Source organism: Orcinus orca, chromosome 4 (genome assembly GCF_937001465.1).
Source record: "Orcinus orca chromosome 4, mOrcOrc1.1, whole genome shotgun sequence".
In the NCBI taxonomy this organism is placed as follows: domain Eukaryota; kingdom Metazoa; phylum Chordata; class Mammalia; order Artiodactyla; family Delphinidae; genus Orcinus; species Orcinus orca.
Window position 1 is genome coordinate 134,812,283 of NC_064562.1, and position 15,128 is coordinate 134,827,410.

At 41.4% G+C, this 15,128-nt stretch overlaps 1 protein-coding gene across 1 annotated transcript; it reads right to left on the bottom strand.

Moving 5' to 3' along the window:
• Positions 1–501: 501 nt before the first annotated feature.
• Positions 502–4,903, bottom strand: LOC101279769 (lysine-rich nucleolar protein 1-like). The gene is given in 4 exon segments (XM_033419345.2): positions 502–3,333; positions 3,335–3,481; positions 3,483–3,631; positions 3,634–4,903. Coding segments are annotated over 4 exon segments (1,353 nt in total). The 5' UTR covers positions 4,637–4,903; the 3' UTR covers positions 502–3,279.
• Positions 4,904–15,128: the final 10,225 nt, after the last annotated feature.

Genomic DNA, 15,128 nt, shown 5'->3' on the forward strand with positions numbered 1-15,128 from the left:
AAGCCTCTTGACTCTTCTGTCCCCTCTTCTACTTCTAATCCTGGATTATCTGGGTAGGCCCAGTCTAATCATATTAAGGTCAGCCAATTAGCAAACTTAATTCCATCTGCTACCTTAAACTCCCTTTTGTTTTGTATCACAACAGATTAACAGGTTCCAATGATTAGGACTTGGACAGGGGGTGGGGGGTCAGGGCATGGGGGCATTATTCCAACCACAAACCTGAACAGTTCTAAGTTTGCAGAGCTGAACACACAATTTTTAAGGGGAGAACTGTGTCTATCTGGCAAATACTTTTTTCTTTTTTCTTTTTCTTTTTTTTTTTTTTTTTTTTGCGTGGGCCTCTCACTGCTGTGGCCTCTCCCATCGCAGAGCACAGGCTCTGGACGCGCAGGCCCAGCGGCCGTGGCTCACAGGCCCAACCACTCCACAGCACGTGGGATCCTCCCGGACCGGGGCACGAACCCGTGTCCCCTGCATCGGCAGGCGGACTCCCTGCGCCACCAGGGAAGCCCCTGGCAAATACTTTTGATGGGCCAGTCTAGTTACAGAAAGGTGGCCTCAGGGAGGGGCCTAGTGGGCTAAGGCAAAACAGCAGGAATCACCCCAAGGAATAAAAAAGTGGTTAAGAATCATGAGGTGATGGATAAAGGCAGTTATAAGGAGGGAAGGACCTTGCCATAGGAGGGGGTCAGTCAGTGAGCAACCCCCAAGGGAGAAACAGCCAACAAGTTCGAGAACAGTGTTGTTACATATTCAGCTAAGACCTTGGCTGTGCTTAAATACCAGACCTCCCACCCATCTCTCCCAGATTCTGAGTAAAAATCCAAAAACCACCTTGTTCCAGTGGAGACAGGCTGTGTGCTACACGGAGTCAACTAATGAGGAAAAACATGGGAAACCACACCACAAAAACTTGCAGACAGCTTGAGGAGGGCCCAGGACATGGGGAAAAAGGGGGATAGGTGACTCAAGACAATGTTGTTTAATTTACGAAAGGACGGAGGCCCAGCTAACTGCAGGGCAGGAGCTGTCACTAGAGCAACAGTGGTCTGCACCTATGAGAGCAGCCGAGACAAGGCTAATAAGTTCAATCTGAGGACACTTGGCATCTTGCCGTCTGGGCTGCCCAGCCTTCTCTGCTTACACCCTGCTTCAGGAACAGACTTTAATAAACCTTCCCAAGCCAAATGGAACTCATTCATTCACACTGAGCTAGAAAGTCAAATCCTATCACACAGAGACTGAAGATACCGAACAGCAAGAGGGGAAAGGCCTGACCACCACACCCTAATGAGAGCTACCACTGTGGGGATAGGTCAGGGACAATCGCTCAGCCACTCTCCGGAAGCACCCGGTAGATGGCTGAGCACAATCCTTCCTGACAGCCGAGCAGGCCCAAACTGTAGTGTGATCTCTCAGCAAAATAAAAATGAGTAGAGAAGCAGTGGTTGGTCCCTTTTACACTGGGCAAGTTCCTGTAGTGTGGATCAAGACTGGGAAAGATTTATTCCCCTGTCGGAAGGGGATGTGCCCTGAAGCTAACTCAAATGCAGAATCTTACCGTGTAGGCCTCTTCCGTTACGCATCTCAAGGTTGAATCCGTGAAAGGCCAAGTTCACCTTCTGAGGGAAGTAGCCCACCTGAATCACTGCTAACACAGACTCGTAGGACTCTAGACCTGGCCGATGCTTGTTGGTCAGGGCCCAGGCAGGCCTGCCTCACCTCTGCCCCATGGGACAGTAGTGGACCTGTGTTCATCTCACCAGCATCCAAACCTCAGTATTCCTTCCTGACTGGCCTGAGAGTCTCCCTCCACATGCCAGGGGCTGGCTCAAGAATGGGTATGTGACCCACTCTTGGGCAATGAGTTATGACAAAGGGCTTCTGGAAGTTTCCTTGAACCACAAGAAGGTTTTTCTTCTTCCTCTGTAATGGTCTAGTGTCTTGATACGCTGCCTGGAATTGCTACAGCCATCTTTCCACCAGCCTGATGAAGCCAACACTGAGGATGATGGAGCAGAGAGGAAACACTCGTTTCCTTCATGGGAAGCTGAATCAACCCCCTATGACAGGACAGCACTACCTGCCACGTGAGAGAACTGAATTTCCTGGCTGTCCAGGCCTGCCTGAGACAGGATGTCTGTAGCAGGAGTTCAAGCCAAGTGGTGTGAAAAAGGCCCAATCACAACTGATATTTTGGGAAGTAAAATGCTAGGTGAATGCAGAGAAGGTGGTCACATGTCACTCGGGTGGCTATACCTGGAGCTTTGTGAGGCTGGCTGTAGCATCAAGGCTTGGAAACACTGATCCCAGGCTGATGAGGCAACACCCTGTCATCCCCACGTCTGTGCCTCCCAGCATTCGACCTCCTCCAGGGAAGTCGCCTGGGATTCTCCTCCTCATGTTTGAAAAGAATCCAATAAACACGTCCCTGGGAATTAATGTGCCTTCGGTTCACGTGGAGGACTAACCACCTGCTCTCTAAAACGCCTGTTCAGAATCCAGTTAAAGCAGAAAGATGAAATGCAAGCTTGCCACTAGGGATGGAAGGATGGCAGACGCAAAAGGCAAGATGGGTTTAGAAGCACATTTCCCAGCAGCAGAGGAAGCTCGGCCACATCTGCTTGGTGGCAATCCAGAGGCCTCTTTGCCTATGGCTACTCCAAGAAGGGGGAGGGAAAATGAGCTTGCTTCTCCCTGTTTACATTAATCCTGCTTCCTGTTTGAGTTTTAGGCACGTAAAAAGCTTCTGTTTCCTCAGTTGAGACATTTTAATCCTCAATGAGTATTCTGGGTGAAATTCCCTAGAGGGGACATTCAGTGTGGTGAACAGTGACATCGGTCTTGGGGCACAAAAGTGCACTTGGCACTTACTGGTTGGGTGACCCCAGGTGATGTTATTACTGCATTCCTGAACTTCAGTTTCCTCATCTATAAGATGGGGATAATAATAGCACCTGTTTCAGAATCATGAAGATTAAATACATTAATGCAAGGGAGACATATGTGCCTGGCACACAGTAAGCACTAGACGAGTGTGAGCTACTGCTATTGATACTCACTGTCTTCAACAGGGATGGAAGCTTCACACAGAAAACAGTAGGTTTCAGCCACTCACATGTTCTCCTGGTTCCTGAAACGAGCTGCCCTCACCCCAGTTTTTCCAAGCACATCAACATAGTTGTCCTTTATCTCTGCAGGAGTTCGATTCGAGACAACTGTCCTATGGCTTTCATCTGCATAACAGAACCGCTTTGGGGGACAAGACAGGAGAGTTTAACCTTCAAACCTGATTGACTTGGATGCATTCCTGTCAATATAAAAGATTTTTGTCCAGAGCCATGGAGAAGCCGAGGCCGGCCCTCCGGTTGTACTTCCAGCTCATGGCCCGGTCGTAGTCTTGCTGCAGATTCTGCTGCAGGGTGTCGGCCACCTTCTTGCTGAGGGCCATGTTGGGCCTGCCGACCATGTTGGGGGGGGTGACTGAATGAAGGGGACAGATTTTTAAAGCCACGCATGAGTTTGAGAAATTTCAGTTTCTGTTCCTCATTTTCAAAGCCAGCAGTATCCCATTGGCCAAACTGAGTTCCCGTCTGCTTCCTGGTGTCAGAAGCTTCCGTCCTGCCGACTCACGATCGATCTCTTCTTGCAAGGCCTTTCGCCTCACCTGGTCTATGTGTGCCTCGTCCGTGTTGCCCTTCTTTTCCAACACTACCTCCAAGTCCGTGTCTGGCTGCTCCTCCCAAGGTTCTCCTGCTACTCTGCTCTCCTGCCTCTTCTTCTTCCTCTTCAGGGCGGGCTCCTGAGTGTCTGCCTGCTCCGCCTTTTTCCTGGACTTCATTTTCTTCTTCACAGGGGCCTTGGGGTCATCTCCTATTGGGATGTATTCTGGAGCTTCAACTTTGACTGACTTCTTTTTACTTCCTTTCCTACGGCTGCTCTCCACAGACCTGGAGAGCTCAGGGTGCCCCAGGGGGATATCTCCCTCCTGGTGGATTTTCTTTTTCTTCTTCATCTTCATGTTGTGTTCCCTGGGGCTCCCCTGCTTCCGTTTCTGTTCCGAGGCTGCCTGCTCAGGGACGCCACCTTTCCCAGATGAGCAAGTGTACAAAGCATCCCTGGCCTCACAGAACCAAGGGTCCCTGGCTGAGAAGGCTGTAGCTCCCTGTGCCTTCTTCTCCTTCTTGTGTTTTTTGAGCTTCTTGCCAGCTCTGGTCACCCCCTCGCCCTGCCTGGGGTCTGGGGAGGTCTTCACCCTTGAGCCAGGGGACACGGACTTTCTCTTCTTCTTCTTTTCCCTACCGAGGGACTCAGAAGGACCTAGTGCCTGCTTTCTGGGGCTGGGCGATGGCTCAATCCGTCTGGCACGTAACATGGTCTCAGGTTCTAGGGGCTCCTCGCAGACGGTGCTGTGACCCTTCTTTTTCTTCATTAGAGGCATTTTGGGTGCCTGCTCTTGGACCATATTCTTCGAGGGTGATGTGGCTCTTGTGGGACAAACCTCCGCAAAATAACTGTCACTGTTTAAAATCGAGTGTTGAGTCTCTGGTTCTTTAACTACCTTCTTTTTCTTCTTCTTCTTTTTCTCTGGGAGCCCAAGGCCCAGGTCTCCCTTGTGAGTCTTAGTGATCATTCCCGAAGGCCAAACTTCCCCGCCTCCACGTGAGAGCCCGTTCCGCCGTCCAAAGTAATTATTGATAGGTAAGGGTGTACTATTGTCATTTGTTGTTTTGTTTTTGGGTTTTTTGGTAGATTCATTGTTTCTTCTTATCCTGCTGGTTTCTTTTGTGATTAGATGACTTTCATTGTCTGTATTTTGACTTTTTATTCTTTTTGTATAATTACTACATGATTTTTCCCCCCCTTGGGTTATAATGAGGCTTATGTAAAATATCTTAAGATGATACTACCCTATTTTAAACTGATAACAACTTAACTTTGAGAGCATTCCTAAACTTTACAATTCTCCTTTCCTCCACATTTTAGGTTATTGATGTTGCAGTTCACATATATTTTATATTGCATATCCAATAATGGACTACTGTAGTTATGGCTATTTTCAATATTTTTTAACTTTTAAACTAGAGTTATAAGTGAATTATGCAATATCATTACCACATTAGACCATCTGACTTTGCTATATAGTCACCATTACCAGTAAATTTTACACTACCTTCATATGTTTTTATGATGTTAATTAGTATCCTTTTACTTCCATTCAAAGAACTCCCTTTAGGATTTCTTTCAAGGCTGTTCTAGTGGTGATGAACTCCTTCAGCTTTCATTTGTTTGGGTAAGCCTTTATTTTTTCTTTATTTCTGAAGGACAGCTTGGCTGGGCATAGTGTTCTTGGTTGATAATTTTTAGTATTTTGAATATATTATCACATACCTTTATTATAGTTTAATTTTTTTAATCATTTATTTTTTCTTCTCATCCTCTGTCCCTTGCTATTGTTTTGGGCATATCTATTCTTCCTTGGATACCCTGTAATTCATTGTCCATTCCTGAGATGTCTTTGTTTTTTCCTTCAGTTTTTGTCCTGAGTTTGTTTATCATCCATTCATATTTTCCTCTTGTTTTTCCAGTTCTATTTTCAGACTTCGAACTTTTGATTTATGCTGTTTTCTCATATCAGCGATTACTTGTTCAATGACATTAAATTCATTTTGGAAAGTCTTGTTAGTGTTTATGTGCCTCATAGTTTTCATCTTTTAGGTTTTAATGCACCAAAGTATCTTGATAATCATTTTCTGCTTTATAATTATTGGAATTTCTATTAGATGTTGAGTGTCTTTTGTCTTCTGTTCATGTTTATTTGTGTTACATTTTCCTGGAATAGCAATAGCAAAAGGGGAGTTTGGATGACTAACTCAGTTCCTTACTTCATGAGTGCTCTCTAATGTTGCTACAGGGAGTGAAGTTTTTTAAATAAACAGTTTAAAGTTTTTTTTTATTGCTGTCGTTGCTATCCTGTATTTTTCTTAGTTTCAATTCTATGTTGGTTTAGTAGGATATTTTATTTTTACTCACCTTCTTTTTTTCCCTTCACCATCAACAATTCAGGGCTACCTCCTTCTTCCAGGGAAGGAGTGGTACCCTTCTGTAATGGTTATCTATGGATGCATAATAAATCACCCCAAAACTTAATGGCTAAAAATAATATTTGCTTATGATTTTGTGAGTTAGCAGAGAAGAGCTCAGCTGGGACAGCTTGTCTATGCCTCACATGGTATCCACTGGGCTCACTTATGCCAATGCAATTTGGGATTGAAGATCCAAGATGGCTTTGGTAACTTCTGCTAGGATGACTGGAGGACTGGGGTCTTTCTCCTTGTGGTGCTTTATCCTCCTTATGGAACTTTATCTTCCTAGTGGCACTTTATCCTCCTTGTGGCACTTTATCCTCCAGGAATTATCTCCTCTCAAGACCTTTCAACTTCATGTCCTTTTGTGTTCATGTAATTTCCAGTGGGGTAGCTTGACTTCTTCACATGGTGGCTCAGAGTTCCAACAGGTCACAAGTGCAAGGTGCAAGGACTCTTGCTAGCTTCAGAAGTTACATAGTCTCACTTCTTCCACAATCTATATCTCACAGAAAGTCACAATAGGAACCCGGATTCAAAACTCCATCTCTTAGTGGGAAAAATGCAAAGTCACATTGCAAAAAAAAAAAAAAAAAAAAGGCACAAGGGATGAAAGAGTTGTTATGGCCACCTCTGGAAATGTTTCTTAAGTGCTGGGAATTACTTCTCAAGACTGCTGCCTCTAGTTCCATATACTTCCTGAGCTCCTTCCTTTTGAGTCCTTAGTAGTTCTTTTTCAGATTTACCAGGGCTTAGATATATTTCCAGTATTTTCTGACTTGAGGTGAACCTTCTACCTCTGGAGCTGAACCCTAATTGATACTATATGTGTGCCACTACCACCATGACCCGATTCCACCTGTATTCACCTCTCTTCTTTGTATTCCCTACTAACTTCACTCTGTTCTGAGTTCCAGAACAAACTATGCTGCTCTTGGATGATTATTTCCTCTTTAAAAATAAAGTTCATAGAATTTTTCCCAGTTATGCTGCAAATGACCTAATTGTGGGGCTATAGGCCAACTTCAGACAGAGAGACAGGGAGAGAGACAGGGAGAGAGAGAGAGAGAGAGAGATTCAGATTTAAGCAGCTACCATTATCCTATCTAATCTTACAGTGAGACTCTCATAATTTCATAATTACAAATCTGAGATTGAAGTGTTGCCATTCTGTGTCTTTGAGAACACGTCACATATTGATATCTAAGTGCTACCTTAAACATTCTTATATATTCAAAATATATTTAAAAACTCTTATATTTAAGAACTAGGAAAAACTATATGCAGAATTCTCAGAACATCTTTGATTTAGATGTCCCCTAAGGAAAAAATTTTAATAAGAGGAAATTAAAATAAAAGCAAGAGATGGAAATATTTCCACTGAATGTTGTCTAGATTTTTGCTCAATGGATTAATATATTATTGCATTCCACTGAGCAGCACAAAATGCCTTCTAAGTCTTGGTCAGTCGCTCGCCTGATAATGCCAAGGAAAAGAAATCTGCCAGATTCCTGAGAAAGGCTATTATTTGCCAGGATTGCTTATCTTAAAAAAAAAAACAGTCTTAAAAGCATTTTCGTATTCAAGTAAACATTTTAAAACTTCACATGCTTTTTCCAAGACTAAATTGAGAAACATATAATAGTTAGTATCTATCCCTAAACACTATATAAATTTTAAAGTTTCAAATCCTTTTTACTCATAAAACTTTGTTAGCAACCTAAATCCAAGATTTTAAGAATTTTCCCAACTGAATTAATTTTTCTTATTCCAAAAATGAAAATACAGTGCACACAGAAATTAGGTGGTGCTAAGTCAGTGGAGAAAGAATTTTTTTCCTTAGTAAAGTCCTCCAGGTAGCAATTGAACATCTGCTTAGTGGATTAAAGATAACCTTCTCTCTTTTCCTTGTCTAGGTATAGGTTTGGAGAATGTGTGGCCTTGGGAATAAAGGGAATTTGGCTAGCCTGTCTGGAATGTAGGGTATTACCTAGTTAGGTAGATGAAACATCCTTAATTGTTGACAATGATTTATTGTGTTTCATTAGGATTAAAAATCTCTCATTACTCAAACAGCGGTTTGTGAGTCAACAGCATTGACATCATCTGGGAGCTTGTTAGGAATATAGAATCTCAAGTCCTACAGAATCAGAATCTTCATTTTTAACAAGATCCACTGTTTATTCCTATGCACAATAGAATTTGAGAGTCATTGGCATAATCTGTTTTTGAAAGAGCTGACCCTATTGTTAAAACCATAAGAAAGGTATCTGTAAAAGCGTGATTGCATTTAATCACAACTTATAAAAGTTTCCTATTTTTTCAAAATAATAAAGTCCACAAATTGAGTACCGTTTAAAGAAAAGATACTGTTGACAATATGCAAAGATCAGGAAGACAGCCTTTGCCTCTAAAGAACATTACAGACTAGAGCAGAGATAAAAAAATATGGACATAATCTCAGTACAAGGCACGTAGGGATACTTTCTGTAAGAGAACTATGAACTATATATTTTTTATTTTTTTGCGGTACGCGGGCCTCTCACTGTTGTGGCCTCTCCCATTGCGGAGCACAGGCTCCAGACACGCAGGCTCAGCGACCATGGCTCACGGGCCCAGCCGCTCCGCGGCATGTGGGATCTTCCCGGACCGGGGCACGAACCTGCGTCCCCTGGATTGGCAGGCAGACTCTCAACCACTGCGCCACCAGGGAAGCCCGAGAACTATGAACTATTAAGGAAGGGCAGCCCTGAGAGAGATCAAGGAAGACTACATGTAGGAGTTAGCCTTTGAGCCGGTATTTCAGGTATAAACAGAATTAAAACAAAGGGAATGATGGTGAGCAAAACCTTAACAGGCAGGAAAATGTAAGACATTTATCTAAAACACAGGGTACATATAAGGGAACATAAACAAAATCTAGAAAGGTAGGATAAGACCAGATACATTATAGGTTCCTTCCCAATTTCATACTCTCTTCTCATGGTAACAACCAATATCCCAATGTGTAGGGTATTTAAGCAGTTTGTGGTAAAGGAAATGGATTTTAAAACTAGACCAAAGTGGATTGAAACTTTAGCCTCACCTCTTATTAGATATGAGTCCTTGGCTAAATCGCTTAAACACCCCAAGCCTCATTGAGCACTGGGTGTATTAATTCATGCATGTAGACTGTTTAGCACAGTGCCTGATACATAATAATTACTCCATAACATTATTTTCTCCTTGTGGGTTTTGACATCTTGTCAGTTATATCACCTGTCAAGTAGAGATGTAAAAATTTCAGATGTACCTTGGTCTTCAATATCTTTGCTCTGGAGTTATAGAAATCCCAAATGGAAGTGGAAGAGAAATAAAGAATGTATCACCATGTCTCTGGCAAAAGATATTGTAACAATTCCCTAAGCAAAAGTAATGTAAAGTGCCTTAGGCCTTAGATATGGAATCATTTGATGTTAGAGGTTGTAACTACAATAAGTATTAAGTGCCAAAGCTGATTTCATTTGTTCATCTGTGAAATGGGAATAAAGCCTACTTTTCAAGGTTGATGGAAGGATGACATTACATATGTATATTTTTATATCATTCAACACAAGGCCTAGCACATAGTAAACATTCAATAAATGATAGCTACGATCATAATGATGATGAGTACTATTATATCAATAAACTAGATAAGTAGCATTTATTCCAGTTCTATCTGAGTACACCCCTTGTCAAGCTGCATAACAAAGCAGAATGGAACCTATAAGATTTGACAATGTTTAAACTTTTCTGTCTCCTTGAGCCCTGGAACTCCTTTAGCAGGGTGACCTTGGGAAGTTTCGTAAAATTCTTTGCTGCCTTAACACTGAAACCATCCTTGACAAGATCATGAACAGTCTCAGCAAATCCAGTGGCCAAGCCTTGGTCCTCATCTCACTGAACTTTCTGGCAACATTTGATAAAGTTGGTTGCTCTCCCCCTGACACACTTCCTTAGCTTCAATGACATCACTTCCTTTATCTACACTGATTCCTGCTGATTGATTTCAGAGCCATGGCCTTCAATGTAATAATATACAGACATGTACCAAATGTACATCTCTAGCCCTGGCCTCTTCCTGAGCTACAGACTCATCTCACACACTGTCTCCAATTTACCAGCCTATTTCCTAGGGCTACTGTATCAAATTACCACAAATTTAGTGGCTTAAAATAACAAAAATTAATTGTCTCATAGATCTGGAGGCCAGAAGTCTGAAATCAAGGTGTTGGCAAGGCTGCCTACCCTCCAAATGCCATAGGGGAAAATCCTTACTTGTCTCTTCCAGCTTCTGGAAACTCCAGGCATTCCTTAGCTTGTGGCTGCATAACTCCACTCTCTGCTTCCAATTTCATATGGCCTTCTTCCCTTCTTTCCTGTGTCTGTAGCTTTTCCTCTTCTGTCTCTTACAAGGACACTTGTCATTAGATTTAGCGCATACCCAAATAATACGGAATGAACTTATCTAGAGATCCTTAATTACATCTGCAAATACCCTTTTTCCAAATAAAGTCATATTCACAAGTTCCAGGGGTTAGGATGTAGACATATCTTTTTTAGGGGCCACCATTCAACCCCCTACACAACTCCTCTGTGAACTCTACTTTCACATATGTCCCAAATCCAACCATTTTCTACCATCTTCACAGCTTCCAGTCTACTTGAAGCCACCATCATCTCTTGTCTAGACTCGGCACAACCACTTAACTTGTCTCCTTGCTTCTGCTTCTCCACAGTCTATTCTTTCTGCACAGCAACCAAAGCTGTCTTTTAAAATGTAAATAGAATCATATCTTTTCCCTCTTCAAATTTCTCCAGTACTTTCCCGTCATACTTAAAACAAAATCCGAAGTCCTCACCAAAGGCCTCCAAGGCCTTGAAGGGTCTGGCCCCTGCCCACCACTCCAAACTCATCTCCTACCACCAGTCTCCCTGACCACTCTGCTTCAGCCACAGAGAGTTCTTGCTCTTCTTGACTATACCAAGTGTGATCTCCTGGAATCAGGAACATCCTTCCTCCAGATCTCCACCAGGTTCTCTCCCTTACTTATTTCAGGTTGCTGCTCAAATAACATGTCTTTATTTTTATGTTTTTTCATTACATTCTCAGGACTTGTAACTGGAAGTTTATACCTTTTGATCAACTTCACCCATTTCACCCACCCCTACCCACCCCTACTGCCTCCATCACCACCAATCTGTTCCCTGTATCTGATATCAATGGTTTCTTTTTCTATATTCCACATTTAAGTGAGACCATACAGTATTTATGCCCTCAAGTTCCATACATGTTGTCATAAATGGCAGAATTTCCTTCTTTATGGCTAAATATATTCCAGTGTTTGTGTATATATTTGTGTGTGTGTGTGTGTGTGTGTCTATGCCACATTTTCTTTATCCATTCATTCATCGATGGACACTTAGCTTGTTTCCACGTTTTGCCTGTTCTGAATAATGCTGCAATGAACACAGGTATGCAGATATCTTTTTGAAATAGTGATTTTGTTTTCTTTGAATAAATACCCAGAAGTAGAATTGTTGGATTAAAATGGTAGTTCTATTTTTAAACCTTTGAGCAACCTCCATACTGTCTTCCATAGTGGCTGTACCATTATACATTTCCACCAACATTGCACAAGTGTTCCCTTCTCTCCACATCCTCGCAACACTTGTTATGTCTTGTCTTTTTGATGAATAGCTGTGCTAACAGGTATGAGATGATACCTCATTATGGTTTTTGGTTTGCATTTCCCTCGTGATTAGTGATGTTGAGCACTTTTCATGTACCTGTTGGACATCTGTATGGCTTCTTTGGAAAAATGTCTATTCAGATCTTCTGCCCATTTTAAAATCAGATTGTTTGTGTTTTTTTTGTTTGTTTCTGCTATTGAGCTATATGAGTTATTAATATCTTTTGGATATTAGCCCTTTGTCACATATATGATTTGCAAATATTTTTTCCATAGGTTGCCCTTTCATTTCATCAATCGTTTCCTTTGCTGTGCAGAAGCTTTTTAGTTTGATGTAGTCCTGCTTCTTTATTTTTACTTTCATTGCCTTTGCTTTTGGTGTCAAGTCCATGAAATCATTGCCAAGACTGATGTCAAGGATAGCATGTTTTAATGAGGCTCTCTCGGAACACTCTTTCTAAATAGTCTTGCCTGGGCACTCTCTATCACCTTATCCTGCTTTATTTTTCTATGTAGCACTAATCACTACTGGTGTTGTATGTGCCCTTTCTGCTCCTGTATGTCTACTTCTCAAGGGATGGGGCATCGTCTTGTATACCTGTTTCTCCAGTACCTAACATCAGTCTCTGAAAGATCATAGAAACTTCAAAATTATTTGTTGAAGGAATGAATGAGAGGATAGTTCCTATAAAAGGCCAAAGAAGTGAGAGACTTTGGGGTAGAGATGGAGGCATACTAATCTAAGACATACTTCTCTTTATGTATCTATTAACTTAATCTTGAACTTGCAAAACAGATATAAATAGGCAATGTTTCCCCTCATTTCTGCTTATCATATTTGGAAATAACACAATGTATCTTAGACATTTGGTGTTGATTTGAACAATGAGAGTAAAATGAAAACTTGAGGCAATTATCTGATTCAAAATACAGAATATTTGTAATTTCAACTACCTGAATATTCAGAATGTTTTCAGGAGGGTTAAAATATCTCAAAAGCAGCTTGAGCTGCCTCATAAATACTACCTTGAAAAAGAGCATGTATTAATTAACATACTCTTTCACTTCTCTCTCTCTCTCTTTTTTTTGTCTTTTACGAGTTTCCTTTCACCCAGGATTCAGGCATTGCAAAGGAGGGTCTCCTTCCTGTTTAAAAGAATTTACATTATATTTCCATTCCCACTAAAAGCTGCTATCCTGAGGTTATGTAACGTGCACTTAGGAGCTGAGTCAACACATGGCTGCAGGCCTAGTGTTTAATATGGACACAAAACCTGGCATTTAACAAAATCTTACTTTTAATTTTCCCTGCTCACAGCAATTAGTCTGTAACAGGGCAACCAGTGCTTTTATTGTAGGTCAACTGAAATTTTCTCTGTCCTTGCAGTGATATTTTGATGGTGGTTCTGTGCTAGATAGATAAAAAGAAATCATGAGCCATGATGAGGATGGCAAAGCGAAGGATGTGCACCCCTACCCCCCACCACCCACAGAGCAGTGGGTCTCAGGAGAGAGTACAGCTATCTGAGCTCAGTTCCAACTGTAGGGTTGTTGTTGTTTTTTTTCTGTTAAGTAATTTTTTTAAGTTTATAAGAAATTTTTTTACATAATTCTAAAGACAGGGTCCAGATTTCAAAGATATCATGTACCTACAATGGGCCTCAAAATACCCAGGCCCTGGGGTGCGCCTTTGGTCTCCTCTGTGGGAAGGAGTGTTTCCATGGAGATATCGGAGTACCACTGGAAAAAGCATTGTGTTCCAGAAGCTTTGGTCTAGAGTATAATTTGTACCTGAAACAAATTTCCGTTTTGAACGGTTATTCCATGTGAGTTAGAGTTTATAGTAAGTTAAAAAAAAAACCTACCTGGTATCTGCAACTGAAAAACAATTAAAATCAGAAGAAGTAACCTTTTTTTTTTTTGCGGTACGCGGGCCTCTCACTGTTGTGGCCTCTCCCGTTGCGGAGCACAGGCTCCGGACGCGCAGGCCTAGCAACCATGGCTCATGGGCCCAGCCGCTCTGTGGCATGTGGGATCCTCCCGGACCGGGGCACCCACCATGTCCCCTGCATCGGCAGGCAGACTCTCAACCACTGCGCCACCAGGGAAGCCCAAGAAGTAACCTTTTATCAAGAGGTATTTTAGATATCTTAGAGCTTGTAGATACATCCAGAGATTCTTAAACAGTTCTTTTTAAGAATTCTAGTCTTCAGCACATTGGAAAAGGGGTTTAAATCTAATGTTGGACTCTGGCATTTTCTCCAATATAAAGAGAATATTTAGTCAGTATTTAAAATACTTGGAATTTTAAGTGTTTTTTCCTATCATTTTTTTCATAAACTTTTGGTCATTTCATCGTTTCTTCATTTACTATTAAGTGTTATCTTAATTGAATGGGTGCATTAAATACTTTTAGTGGTTGTGATTTATTATTATATAACCTAATTGTAAATTTGTAACCCATTAGCTTGATGGAATTAAATAGATCCATATTCCTCAAAATTATACTGATTTACAGAAACTGCTGTCTGAACAAGTTTGAGAACTTGTAACTGGAAGTTTATACCTTTTGATCAACTTCACCCATTTTACCCACCCCTACCCACCCCTACTGCCTCCATCACCACCAATCTGTTCCCTGTATCTGATATCAATGGTTTCTTTTTCTATATTCCACATTTAAGTGAGACCATACAGTATTTATGCCCTCAAGTTCCATACATGTTGTCATAAATGGCAGAATTTCCTTTTTTATGGCTAAATATATTCCAGTGTTTGTGTATATATTTGTGTGTGTGTGTGTGTCTATGCCACATTTTCTTTATCCATTCATTCATCAATGGACACTTAGCTTGTTTCCATGTTTTGCCTGTTCTGAATAAAGCTGCAATGAACACAGGTATGCAGATATCTTTTTGAAATAGTGATTTTGTTTTCTTTGAATAAATACCCAGAAGTAGAATTGTTGGATTAAAATGGTAGTTCTATTTTTAAATCTTTGAGCAACCTCCATACTGTCTTCCATAGTGGCTGTACCATTATACATTTCCACCAACATTGCACAAGTGTTCCCTTCTCTCCACATCCTCACAACACTTGTTATTCCTTGTCTTTTTGATGATAGCTATGCTAACAGGTATGAGATGATATCTCATTATGGTTTTTGGTTTGCATTTCCCTCATGATTAGTGATGTTGAGCACTTTTCATGTACCGTTGGACATCTGTATGTCTTCTTTGGAAAAATGTCTATTCAGATCTTCTGCACATTTTAAAATCAGATTGTTTGTGTTTTTTTTGTTTGTTTCTGCTATTGAGCTATATGA